The sequence below is a fragment of the Rhea americana genome, unplaced genomic scaffold (assembly GCF_003343005.1).
Source record: "Rhea americana isolate MKP2758 unplaced genomic scaffold, rheAme1 scaffold_311, whole genome shotgun sequence".
NCBI classification, from domain to species: Eukaryota; Metazoa; Chordata; class Aves; order Rheiformes; family Rheidae; genus Rhea; species Rhea americana.
The window spans coordinates 535,723-550,088 of record NW_028186437.1 but is presented as its reverse complement, the minus strand read 5'-3'; the positions used below and the strand labels follow the sequence as shown (position 1 = coordinate 550,088).

Below are 14,366 nucleotides of genomic sequence, written 5' to 3'. Positions count from 1 at the left end.
AATTTGTTTAATAAGGGCAAGCAAAATCAAATAAAACCATCCTTTACTGCCTAACCAACTTCATGAATCAACAGAGCTGGCTTCTGTATCCAAACGTTTTCAGGCTGAAGCCTTTTCCCCAGCACAGAGGCAGAGATCAGGCTACAACATGCAGGCAGTTTAGTCACCTGATAATTGTAGTAAATCATATTTCTGCAGTGAATCTCGTTCTGTAGTGAAACAGCCAGTTAACCTATACCATTACTGCTCTGCACCAAACAGCCTGTGTTGGGTAAGAGCCTCCTTTCCTGCAAGGGGGGGGAGCAGAGTTCCCCCACTGAGTTTCGGGGGAAGAAGAACCAGAGCTGTGCATCTGGCAATGCTTTCCAGTAGCTGGGCAGGCCGTGAAATGGCTCCTGCTGTTTTCTTCTGATGCGACAGCCCATGTGTTGCATCAGCAACTGAAGCAGCTGCAAGACTATGGCTGGGATTGGGCAGGTGTAAAAATGGTTTTGCAGATTCATAGTTCTACGCTCAGGGCAGGAAAGAAACCCAGGCAGAATTTGGCCCAGACAACAACAAGAGGAACATTTTGCAAGATTTTTTTGTTTTTCCTTTTGACTTGGGTGCAGGTTTTCCCAAATTTGGTTTAATGAGTAAGACAGACAAAACCTGTTTAACCTTTGCTTAGCAGTGATAGCACCTGCTCAGAAACTCCGTAAGACCCTGGAAGAAAGATGATTTTTGGTTAAGTTTTCCATGTTTTAATTTGAAGTATTAACCAAACCTGGAAACTAAAACAAGCTGGAGAAGTTTGAGGCTTGCAGGCTTTCTGAACTGCATTATGCTAGGCCTCTTGCTTTTTCTAGGAAACATTAGAGATGTATGACAAAACCAAACGTAAGTATGTAAATTCTAAACAGAGAAATAAAATGATTTTCCATCTATAAATGTTCCTTCTAAAGAAAAAGAATGTGACCAGCGGTAGTAATTTTCTGTTACCCAGAGGATCTGATCCACCCTTGGATTATTGTTGTGTAATGGCTTCTTTTTAGGAGCTGGTATTTTTATTTTTAAATGATTATCTTTTTCACCTGAGCAAAGACTGTCCCATTAACAGCTAATCAGCCCAGACTTTTCCATTCAACTGCTTTTTGGGGTTCCTTTTCTCACACTGTGATCAAGCTGTCTATATCCAATGCTGATTTTTGCAGTAATTACACAACCAAATATATCATGTGAGAACTTAAGCTCTTTACATTGGGAAAAGCCAGTGCCTCTTTGAAAAGACTGTTTCAGGTAATTTTATGTAGAATTTTTCTAATGCAACATGAAGGTGGCAAATGGCTAAATGCCATTTAGCAGGAGCAAATGCTGCAGACCTACAAGCAGCACAGCAACATAAGGAAATTGTAGTTAAAGGCAGGGAGCGCAGCCCAGCACAAGCATTTCCAGCTCACCAAGTCCTGGAGTTCGTTAGGACATTTGGAAAAGCCATGTAAATATCTCAGATCTGTCATTTTTACTTCGATCAGACAGCCTTCGAGGTGACGAGACCGCAGTGCTGCCAGAGGAGGAACCGCAGCAATGAGCTGCAGGGAAGTCAGCCCAGCCAGGTGCTGCAGCCTCAGGAGCAAGCGCTGCTGCACGTGGCAGGACCGCAGTCTGGCGACAGCAGGAGAAGAATGAGCAATAAAAGATGCCGATTTTTGCCTGTTTTCCTGTAGCTTGCCATGCAGCTGTCCTGGAAGGGGGCTGAGTTGTACAGTCAGCCCCCACGCGTGCCTCAGCTGGGCTCCTCGAATATGCAGCTTAAGCTCCTGCATCACCCCCAATCTGGAGAGTTGATTTCTGAACTCCCCTTCTCAACTCGTGATGTAGCCATGCCTGAGCTCTGCCTGACTAGCCAGAAGACATGAAATGAGAAAGAAAGAAAGAATGAAAAAGTCCATAGCAGTGCTCATGTCTTGCAGCAACCTTTCATGGTTGTCCATTCCCAACTGAGAGTGAGGACAAGGCAGGCTACAGAGACCAGGCTTCCTTTTTGCTGCTTGCAGTAACATCTGCAAATTGAGCTCTCCCTTGCATATTTTTTTTTTTTTTGGCCAGAGCTCCTTGTGATCACAAAACTGCTTTGCCAACTGCTGTTGATATAACCCCAAAATATTCAGCTTGATCTTCTCAAGACTTGATGCAGAAAGATTACATGTACTATTTTTTTTATTATTGTCTACACATATTTGGTCTGCTGACTTTTGTTTAATGAAAGCCAGGGCTAGCAGCAACCTCATTTCAAGTCCTTGCAGGCTAGAGTGTGTTTTGCATATTCTTTACCACACGGAGCTTTGCGGCTGAGCAGGAGTCTACCCGTCTGCCCTTGCCCTGGCAGAGGTAACACAGCCCCTTTGGACATATTTTCTTTTTATTGTTTTTAACTGATCTGATGCCTTTGCAGCAACCCCACTCTGAGATATAACATGCACCAGCACCTCCRCACTGCTCGTTATGCCAGCAAGTCTCCTGAATACCTGATATGCCGAGACTTGATTTATGAGCACCAAAGCCAACGGCGAAGTAGAGCGAGCTCTCCGCAGCGCCGCAGGGCCGGGTGCTCTCGCCCTTGGAGCACGCAGTGGTTACACAACGCGACGAGGCCACGCTGGGAGAGGCCGGGAGCCTTTCCTTCTCTGAACAAGCTAGAGCGTAAATGACCTCACYGGGAGCTGGAGCCAGGCTCCTCGCTCAACTGGCCGAATCAGCCATAAAACTCGTCCAAAGAGAATGCAYTCACATTTGCACCATGTGATTATGCTTTTAGGATTTTTATAGGCATATTGCCACTTTCTTATAGTTTTCTTAATGGCACATAGTGTGCACGGAGTTTTGTGTATTTTTTTATTATTACTCATTTTTCTGATAATGCTGCTGACTGCTCCGGCAGCTACAAGATTCATAACATGATGCCATTACAGATGGTGCATCGTGTTCAGAAGTCTGAAGGGTTTGTTGGTGATACTTGCTCAAAGCCTTCTTCAAATCATGTGATGGCCCAGCGCAGTGTGCAGACAGAAAACGTAGAGGCAAAACTCATACAGAGACCTTTGACACTTCCACCAGCAGCGTTCAAACCTAGAGGCTGTCTGTTCTGCTTGTCTGAGCCCTTAGCTGAAAACACTGGTCAGCTCAGAGGCAGCAAGAGATAAATACATCTCTGCCCCAAGGCACCTTTGCATCTTGTGCAATCCTGTGAGAAAGATTTATCCCATTAACCCTGCTTCTTAAACTTGCCCCAGAAGATTAAGAACCCCAGAGGATTGCTTCGGAGCAGCCCCAGGCTTGGCAGAGCAGGTTTCTGTGCAGTGAAATCCCAACCCAGAGGCCCCTGGTGTCTTCTACAGAGCTGGGGGAGGAGGAAAGGGCATTGGGGGGCCATGGGGGCTGGTGGCAGCCCTCTGCGAGTGGCACTACTATCCCCAGTCCCACCAGTGCTTACTCCCCGGCTGAAAGGGGAGGCAGGTGAAAGAGGAGGTGTTCGAAAAGAGCTCCTAATACAAAAAAGGAATTGTTTCTCTAGAGGAGATGATGTGCCATCGTGCCTGTTCCTGTCCTTGGCCAGGATCTCTGGCATCATCTCCCATGCCCCGACACACACTCGGCACCYGGGGCCCAGCTGGCTCCAGCCAAACGGGGCTCCCTCTCCTCTCCATGCCAGGCCCACGCTATGGATGCTGCGCTGGCTCCTGGGGCCCGGTTGGGTAACTGAATTGGGCTGAGAGAGCTTTCAGCTAACCCAAATCCCAGGAAAAGCTCCCCAAGGCACTTTGAACAAGCCTTAAGACAACAGGCATGTTTTCTGCTCCAGCAAACCTTGACTGCAGTTTGGCCCTTGGGGACAAGGTGCTGGCAGCACTCTTCAGGTGAACCTGCCTTGCAGAGCAGCCTCAGAAGGACAGGGTCTGAAGGACAAATTAGTTTTCACTTAGGAAAAACTGAGGAAACCTATTAGCAGTGAAAGAAATTGGGCTTCTCGTTCCCAGCTTTTTTTTTTTTTTTTAATATTTATAATAAACAGACATGTCTGGATGGTGTTTACTGCCCATCTCTTCCCATTCAGAAAAGTTGCAGATTTCAGGAAATACGCAGAAAAAAACTTTGCCCATTGTGAGGCCAAAAAGCAGGTCTCTGTAAAAAAAAAAAAAAGAAAAAAAAACCCAGCAAAAATAACTCCCTTACAGTTCGAGGTCTGGTGAACACTGGATTGGAGGCATACTTCTGATCTACAAAACCCATTTTCCTATAGAGCCAGTGTCACTGATCTCTGACACCTTAACTAGGTCTCCAGTAAAATCAGGATAGAATGGCATGTGTGGCACTTCTCCAGCTTGTTATTTTTGTGGAAAGGCCTTTATTTCAAGTCTGTCTTGTGCRACAGCTCAAATATTAGCAATTCCTTTTAAGAAAAGACTTCCAAGCAGAGCTTCCATTGCTTCAGTTTTAAGGGGACAATTTTGTTGTCCAGTGTATGTTGCTGCAAGGAAGTTTGTTSATGTCAATTCTCCTTTTATGAAATTTCTTCATACCTGTACCTCATTATCTTTGTATTAATTTATTTGCCTTGGAGGAGTCTTTTATTACCTGTAGCCACAATTCCTCGTCAGCTCCTTTCTTTCATTAATGTTTGTGCCCTTGAAACAGTTCTCAGTGGGTGTCACACCCCACTCTTAGTGGCTTATTACCAACTCAAACATGTTTCGTGCCTTTCATCTTTCTCCCAAATCTTCAAATAAAGAACTGCTTTATTGCTTTTTGCTGGGCCTCCCTCCAGTTTGCAGAAGCATTTCTACCTGCTGTTTCAAGGACTATCCTTTTTTTGGTGGCAGACCTCCATGCCTCTCTTTGTGCTGCTCAAACACACAGGCGCTCTTGTTTTGGGGGAGGAAGAATGTCAAATTTGAGGGTTTGAGGAGGAAAAGTCAGTCTCCCTGCTGCTTTCCTGTGCCATTCCTGACAACTCCAGCCTGCATTTGTCCTCCAGGCATCCTGGGAGTGTTCACAAAGGACCACCACAGGGAACCAAGAGCCTTGGCGAAGCCAAAGGACCATGTCTCCAGCAGCGGTCAGTAGTGAACTTTTAGGGAAAGCTCATATGAAATAAGGACTAATCCCTTCTCAGGCCTGTCCTTCCAGCCTTGGGAACACAAATAGTCAGGGCTTCTTGAGCCAGAGGCTGCACAAGGGCTGTTGCACTTAATAATGCTTTTATCTGATCTCTTTTTGAACTTGGGCGTAATTTTGGCCTTAACAACATCCTCTGACATTGAGCACATGCTAAATGCTGMCTTGTGTGAAAAAATACTTCCTGCCTTTGTTTCAGACCTGCCGCCTGGCTGCTTGCTCAGTTGTTGTCCAACAGTGATTCCTGCCTGACTTAGCCTCCTGAGCCGTCTTGCAAACCCTGGCCTTGAGCTGTGGTGACCAGAGCCACTCACAGGCTCGACACAGAAGCGTGGAGCRGCTTTGCATAGAGGCACTGCATTTTTTTCTATTTTGTTCTTGCTTCTTGGCCTAATAATTCATRCTATAAGCCTTATCATCTGCAGTTTTAGTGCCCTGCCAGGAAATCCCTCATTGCAATCAGCTATATACCTGATGAGCCTGAAAAAATGCTGTACCTTCAGGAGCCTTTACCACCCCATCCACCTCCTTTTCCAGACTGTGTGTGTCCTGAACTGGCCTGAACTGAGAAAAAAATCCATAAGGAAAGTCTGCAGACCATCTCCCTCCATTACTCAACTATTTTTTTTCAGTGTTTTCTCTCTCCCCAAAACTTTCTAATGGGATTAGTTCTTTCCTCCTAACCCTCTGGGAAGTGCAGTGAGTGATTTGACCTCACCAAAAACCTAAGAGCAGTCACCRATACAGTCCCTGAAAGCTCGGTAGCTGCCTGCCCCAAGCCTTCTCAAGCCCACCAGGACCTGGTGAAGCTCGATTTCTCCAAAGGACTGCTGTTTCCCCTACGATGTTTCTCCCCAGGATGCTCTTCTCCATGTCTCTGCTTCTTAATGGTCTGGAACCATTAACCTGGACTAGCAGCCCACCCACCACCTCCCACACCAAAGRCATTGCTGCTGTGTTACACGGCGGGTCGCACACACCGTGGCGTGTGTGGCAGTGTCTGATCTGGGTCCCTTTGGGATTCCTGAGCCCCTCTGGCCTGGGGCTTTGCTCTAAAAACATCATGCTTCATTTGACAACAGGCCCTTGGGCTTGCTCCTCGTGAAGAAAGGCTCCAGTGCAAGAACTTCTCCAAGCAACCCTGTAGTGAATATGGGTGCACATAACTCATTTAGTTTATCTGCTAGTGCCTTATCTRTGTTTTATGCGTAGAAGTGCAGGACTACGGCCTCTGTTTCTCTGGCAGGCTTTTTGCAGGTTTCAACATCCTTTTGCTCCTTCTGCCTTTAGCTCGTCACTTGCGAGTGTAATTTTTCACTTGTCTTAGTGAGGTTTTATATTGAATTTGCCAGAGTTTATTCCCCCTTCTGTTTTCCTTGTTTGGCCACAGCTGTCATTGTTTGAATGTTCTCTTTTAAATTAGAATAGCACACACTATGCTGCTGTTTACCCATGCTGGCTTGTAGAGATGTTTTTCTTAGATTACTCTAATACCTCTACTAAGAGTCTCTATGGTTCCTGTTACATACTTTACTCTTGCAACTGCATTCTCATTTTTGCATCTCGAACTTCCTCATTTATAATAGATATGTATATATTTTTGAGGTTAAACGCTACTGTGGTGGCTGGTTTTAGTCTTTAAAGGATGTGAGACTTGGGGATATAATGTCACAGATTCTCTCTTCAAGAGTTACATTCTGAAACAGCCACAATGCTCAAGACTAGATCAAGAATTGCCTTTTTTGTGAATCCCTTAATTGTTTCAGAAATCAGCTGACTGTACTGCCTGAAAATGCAGTATCATATTTGCATAGGACACATATTCAGCCTTTTTAGGTATCACCAACATCTCCTCCTTACTACTGGGTTGGCAGTCTTCTAATCTGCATTAGCATTTCATGCCCATTTCTTCCTGTTGGTGACGTGCTTGTGGGTCAAAAGAATAGATTTAGCACCATCATCTCCTCTAGGTTTGAAATCTGCTGAGATTGATTGCTTTGCATTGGTATCGTTAGCTTATTTAGCTTGTCTTTCTCCCTAAGATATTGTCTAGATGCTTTGCGAGCTCTGCCACCCATACTCCCACCAGTGCGAACACCCACGCCACTTGCACAATGCCACCTTTCTTATTCCTACCCGCACCACAGAGGTGGCTATAATCCATCTCTGTAACGCAGAGGGATCCAAAACCACCATCCAGCTGGAAGCTCTGGGCGGCAGAGGGAAACCCAGAGGAGGATCACTTTCCCCTTAGGAAGTTTTGATACCTTTCTGCTATTAGACACTTATTTTGGCTGCAGATCTGGTGTACCAGCAGTGCAGTATGAATGACCAACATCACCATCATCTAAGCATGCAGATGTGCCCTGGGAATCAGGGTACCTGTCTTCTGACCTCTAACACCAAGCTCACCCAGGTTCACATTGCSTTAGTTTTCTTAAGTTTTGACATATGCAAAGACAGAAACTGTAACTTGGAGTTGACAGGGGAGCTGCATCTCTCCAGGGACAGTGATGCAGGAAGACTGCTCTCATTGCGACGCTGTGCATCTAAACCTGCACTTCTGAGCAAGAGGAATGCCCAGAAATCCTGGTTGTGGGTCCTTGTGTGGCGAGCTGGTGGAGGCAAGATACACAAGGCAACTTTCTGTGAAATGAAAGTTTCTGAGGCAAAGACCAGCAACAAGCAAGTTGTAATTCAGCTTTCTTTGTTTAAAAAAACAAAACCAAAAAACCCAAAACATAAAACCCAAACATTTAACAGATTTGTTAACCACATACATAAAAGAATCAAGAAATACTAGAAAAAAATACTTTGCAGTAGACATCTTGTTTTACAAGGCAATTAAGTTACTACTGGTTGACCAGCACTAGGTCAGTTATGGAACAGCTGTGTTGACAGGAACACAAACATTGTAAATAGACAGTGCTTACTGTAGAAGTATTAAGACTAAAAGATATTTACCCCTTAAAATAAATAGAGTGTCATCTACAGCAACATTTAAATTAGTAAAATATTTTTAAAGTAACCAAATATAACAAAATTGTAAATCAGGTCTATATTTTCTTCTGTATGTTAAGATCTTTTTTGTGTTTAAAAAAAAGCCAACAAAAGTACTAACTTTAGAAGAAAGATATCTCTGAAAACTCAGATTATTCACTACACGAGAATTCACCCCGCTTTTGTTCTGTGGGCCAGCCCAAGGTCGGTGCACTACTTAACGCTCTTCTCTTGAAAGGCTTCAGGTAGGCACGGACCTCACCCTGTCCTCTGAACAAATAAGGATCTTCCCTATGTGTGAAATTCATCTCAGTGCAGGAAACCCAGACAACCCCTGCAATGCCACGTCCTGCTAGCTGGGGCCAGGGATGGCACCCAAGGCCTCATGGAGGACCCTRTACTGAGATGAATGTCACCCAGCAGGAATAATTTAGGTGTAGATACAAAGTTTCTTCTAGGTCATTTAAAAATTAATCCAATATTTAAAAAAATATGGTTTTTCTCATGAACACTTCAACAGCTGGAGGAARTAATACCCATTTTCACGCAAGGAACAGGGGGGCCACAAGCAAAGCAGTAATCCTCTGAACATTAGCTCCCTATGGGGCTACCTAGCAGTGTTTCATAGTTGGTCGAGAGTGCTGGCCAAGCATGCCAGCACCTGCAGCAGAACCAGCAGCTCTGTGCGGCCAAGCCCTGCTGCCTCCTCCCAGCCTGCTCAGTGCAACCTTACGGACCYGCGCTGTCATGTCCCCGCAGCATCGTGTACACGCGCTCTCCCCCAGCTGCTTGTTCCAGTTCAGACAGTGTAAACYGAGAAGAAACTTCTCAAGATTGGGCAAAGCTAGCATAGGGCTGGACAGCAGTAACCCCTCAAGAAGCCACCAAAAATGGAGAGCCTCTGGAGTATGTCTCAGCCTCGCAGGCTGCCCTTGCACGGGCAGCAGAGCTGAGGGAAGAAATTCCCATCTCTGCAAGGAGATGGTGGGCCAGGAGCTGCATGACTCCTGACCGAGCTCGTGCCATGGGCCCCAGCCTCGTTGTCCCCTTCCCACAGCCAGAGATGCTTGCAGGGTTCCCAGGGCGAACACAAGGCTGCAATTCAGTGTGGAGGACACTGCCGAGACTGCAGCGTTGGCTAACCTCAGCACATGTCCTGGAGGGAACCAACTCCGCTTTACCCTGGGCTGTCCTTTCTTAAGCTCCAGTATGAAATGTTGGTTCAGTTGGTTTTAAATTGCCATTGGTCTAGCAGAACTGAGATGGAGTTACACAACCAGTTGGTGGAAAAGCTGCTGTACCACAAGAATAAAGCCCCAAACACCCAAAGCTTTGTGTAACGAGRACATTTGGCTTTTTGTTTCCTTCTTTCCTTTTTTTCTGGTGTTAGTTACAGCCCGAGAACACTGTAGCCTCAGTTAAAGGCACAGGTACCTTTGCAGACGGAGAAGAAACCTTCCTGGCAATCCATGGAGAGCGAGGCCCAGGCTCCACCACCAAGGCGGACGCAACCCCGCTCTCCTGCAGCACYGACACAGGCTGGGAAACTGTGTCCACTGGGAAGAGCTTTGCTTAACCTCGGCTTCTCTCAAGGGCCCCATTCCCCTGACTGAGGCAAACTGAGCATAGGAGCCGCCTGAGGAGCTGGGTTTGTGCTCCCGCCTCAGCTGCCTGCAGTGACAGCAACCGGAGAACAACAACAAAGCCATCTCATGAGGATTTCAACCCAGTGGGAGGATCTTCAAAGTTTGTTCAGCAGTGCAGAGTCCCTTTGAACTTAGTATCCACTGAGGGTGCCATAAAAAACAAAAGCGCGTTTACCAGGAGACAATATCCGAGACAGAAAACACTGCAAATACTGCAGGAAGTTTAAAACAAAATCCAGCCAGGATGACTTTAAATAAAACATATTCTCTGTATTTTACCTGCCCTCCAGGATACATGCTGAGCTGCAGTCAGCACGGACACTGTGTGCTGTCTCACTGCTGGCGGTGGACTGCCCCCCCTCCTGTATTTGCCCCCAGAAGTATTTTGCAGGGTTGGAACAGGGCTGGTTCTCCTCTCTCTATGGAAAGGTCTCAAATTTAGGCAGAGGAATTTGCAGCAGGGACAGAAAAGCACGTCTGTCAGCTCACACGCATCTCTTCTGCGCTGCTTTGGGGATTCCTGTGGGATGTTATGCCATTAATATCCACTACTACTGACTTTCTGGGACTTCTAAGTATTTAAAACAAGCTGCATCACAAAGAAGTGATAACTGTGAGTGGAGTTAGTATAGGGACCAGCTGACTCTAGCGGGCACAGCAATACACTTGCAGAAATACACACCACAGTGATGGACAACCACAGACCCACGGCTCTACTGACATGACAATATGGTGTGCTCAGGGCCATATTTGCAGAACACAGTAAGATGAAAATGTTCACAAGATACCTCATAAAATCATAGCTACTATTTTCCAAAAGCAAACTCATGTTCACTGTTGTTGCATGTACCCTTTGCAGGAAGGGTTCATCTCTCTGGGTGGGTTATACAGAGCTTACAACAGGGTGATACAGGCTCAGAAGTAGAACAATCAAACTGAAAAGCAACAGAAAAACTCCACATCCAGTTCTGGGGAAGATGAGAAATTTTCCGTGAAGTCTTTACTGCTGCCTCTCCCTCAGTGAGGCATCTCATTCCCACTTTTGGGAAGAATAAGCAGCAAAGAGGTTTTAAATTAGAATGCATTCTCTCTTCTGTACCAAAATTGAGCTTAACGTGACAAGCCTTGGAAGGCTGCAGTACTGCTGTTCTCTGATGCAACCATTACAAGCTTTTGCAGTGCACRGCAAACGCAGTTAGAAACATCGGTATCATTATCAGCAATTTCATCCATCGCAAAAATTGCTTTAGTTATGTTTTGTTTTTGAAATGAAATTTCACCAGTTCTACCCCTTAACTCACAAYCTCTCTAATATTCAGAAGAAAAAAGAGAGAGGGAGGGGACTGTGGGGTCAATGAATTGGGGATAAAAGAAATCAGGTTTTTGAAAGGTGAACTTTGTCCTAAGGCAGACTAAGATTTGAGCTGCAGCTTACCAAATTCAACATTTATGTGATTCTGTGCTGGTACCTGGTTCAGTTTTCTCCTACAAGACTACTACCATGGAAACGATGACGATACCATCATGAAACATTGTGAGGTAAATGCCAGAACCAGCAGGTTAATACAAAAAATCTTTAGCAGCAAGTGGAAACTAATGAAGGAAAGTTCTTAATAAGCAAGCAAGCAAGTTAAGGATTTAATTAATCAGTTTATAAAAAAAATAATTCTCAGTGTGATATCTCCTCTTCAAAAACACTATGAAAGGTTTATCAAGAGGATATCATTTGGTGATGTTCTTCATCAATGATGAAACTCAAAGATCTGTCCAAACCAAGCATCCCCCATGCCTTAGGGAGACTTGGACCAATTTCTGAGCTCTCTGTGGATTGGACTTGAGTTCTAATTTACATTAGACTGAGGTGGCTGAAAGAGAAAATCTTTTTCTTTTGCCTCACAATTCATTCTGTTGTATATATTAGCACTGGGAGCCCCTAAGTTCAACCCARGCCCTGCAGGCAAACCAGTCCTGAGAATATTACAGGCAGGAAAGTACAGCTAGAGTAGAAGATGACAGACTGAGGTTCTCTGTCAAAGAAAAAAAAAAAAATCCAGCATAGGTAGTCACCTCCAATCACTACCTTGCCGAAATAACTCGGTCTTCAGCTGGAAGAGGATTCCCTCTAAGAAGGGAAAATCTAGTTCAGGTTTTACAGTTCATGACCTTATTTATGCAAATGCCTCTCCACAGGCACTGGATCTGAGATGCTCCAATTCATTGCACATAGGTCCCTGAACAGCCATACACTGGCCATAACTTTGGGTACTTTGCACTGCAGAGATGCCCAAACGAGCTGTGATTCTSTGCAGGTTAACTTAGCTCTAGCAGAGCTCCATCCTAATGCAGCTAAAATGGTACCTGAGCYGGCTTGGGCATCTCCACACTGCACTGCCATGGAATAAGTGACTGACAGCAAAGGTTTCAGCATAATGATTGTGTCACCTCTTCTTCCTACACTGCCTCAAAGCAAAGAGGTGTGGCTGGTGTAGCAATAACAAATAGCTGCTCATAGTAAATTATTGATTTAACCATGGTCGTTGTCATATGCACTTGAAGAGAAGTGGCCACCTACTACTACTCAAACTCTTTTCGCTAAAACATCTCCTGAAAGGACAGAGTACTAGCTAGTATCGTTGGTATCCTTAATGCCTCTTCTTCCAAAATGATTCTATGCTAAGAGGAGAATCCAGTACAAAGCATTAACTCTGAGGATCCTGGCTTCCAAAACACACAGTTTACAAAAATACTGAAGAGAGAAAGTTCAACAGCCCTATTTCTAATGCACAAGCACAAAGAAGATTTGTAACAGACTAGCGCACCTCACTTTCAGGGAAAAGATGCTTTTGATTTCCAATTAACTATCACTTTAAGTGCAGAGCTATTATGAACAATTGTTAAAGAACTGCACTTTTGCTTTGAAGTTGATACTTTTGACCAAATAAAGCAACCTAAGAGGACAGCTCCCAAGAGTTCTGCCTGGGAGCAAGAGAAGCGAAGCTCCTCCACATGTGAGCACAGGAATTCTAGGTGGGCTTAGGGGACAGGACTGCAACCACCCACAACAGCAAAACAAGCTTTCACTTGCAGATCACAGCTTGTACTCTCTGAAAGGCAGGCCGTCTGCAGGGGATCTTCTGCTAGCCAAGAGAACCTGATGCTGCAGTTTTACACAGAGGAGGAACACAGCAGAGCAACAGCAAAGTGAGGCTCTGGCCATCCAGGGGTATCTGCCACTGCCACCCCCAGACCTGGTTGGTCCCATCTCCCCTGCATCTTCCAGAAGAAGCACAGCATAATGAAGGGGATGGTGACAGTCAGGTCACAGACAGACCCCAGAGGATGAGCAAGGACAATCCCAGCCACACTTCCTCTTTATGACTGATTTAGGAGCGATCATCAATCACACAGAGGACTACGAGCAGGGCCAKTTGGAGAGTAACACAGTGCCCAACCGATGTTGGATGGCAGCCAGTCTACAAAAAAAAAACATGGAATGAGCAATGCTACTTGCAATTCCCTGGGTTTACTAGGTGGAGCTCCACTCTTAGGCCTGTACCTGATGCTTGTGCTAATTCACAGAGGTGTGAGGGGGGGCCTTCTGGTGAAGAGCAACCCAGGAGAACCAGCCTGGATGGCAGCTCAGTAACTGGGAGATGGCTTGGACCTAAGAGCTAAATGCTAGGCAGCTGAGGGGGGCCCAGAGTGCTATTTTCAGGAACAGAATGAAAGTCAAATGTGGCCCCCCACACCCTTTCTGCAGCACTGCAACACTAATTCTGCTCTGCCTTGTCTCACATAAATCACTGTGAGTGGCACTTCATACAAGCATTCAGCATGTATTTTTGTATGAGTGTGTGCACGCGTGCACAAGCGGACATCAGCCAAAGCCCTTTACCGATCTTTGCTTTTCACACACCTCCCTTGGCCAGCTAGGTCAAACGGGTCCAGCTCAAGAGCGCCTTGCAGCTGTGTTACGGTGTGCAGTCCAAGCTCCTGATGGTGGCCTGTTCATTTAGCTGACAATACTAAAACTGTGACTGTAAGCAGTTCCGCGACAGCCCTGAGGATATGCAGCTCATTGCTAACTGTAGCTTTATAAAACGAGTAAGCCTACACAGAACTAGGTACAGTCCTCAACATCATGCACACACAGGCTGATGGGTCTCCCTRCTGCCAGACACACTGGACCCCTTTGAAGTTGCCAGCAGGCAAGAAAGTTCCCCATCCTGGCCCACGTTTGTACTAAGAACTTTTCATCACGGGATTGCTCATCTGCCAGGCTAAAAGGTGGTGACGGGGAAGCTGGAGGAGGCAAGGCAGAGCAGGTGGTATGGCATCAGACGTGAAGCAGCTCTGACGGGGTGCTCCAGCGCCTAGGTTTCGTTTACGAGGGATCAGAAGCATTTTCTTCTTGTGTCGTCTTAAAATAATATTGTGCGTTTCCTCAAGCTGAATGTCTCTGCTCTTCCTGCTTATGATTCTTGTGGAACCACTTCCATCAGTTTCTGGCACAGGACAGTTGTGGAGACTACACAGGAGGAAGCAAAGCACAGGTCAGAGAGCCCG

At 45.7% G+C, this 14,366-nt stretch overlaps 1 protein-coding gene across 1 annotated transcript in view; it reads right to left on the bottom strand.

Annotated features, from left to right (window-relative positions):
• Positions 1-9,419: 9,419 nt before the first annotated feature.
• Positions 9,420-14,366, bottom strand: part of SLC7A5 (solute carrier family 7 member 5) — a 41,387-nt gene continuing 36,440 nt past the window's right edge. Inside the window, exon 10 of the mRNA XM_085310143.1 lies at positions 9,420-14,328. Within this exon, the coding sequence (XP_085166269.1) occupies positions 14,273-14,328 (56 nt within the window). The 3' untranslated portion in view covers positions 9,420-14,272. The remainder of the gene's footprint in view (positions 14,329-14,366) is intronic.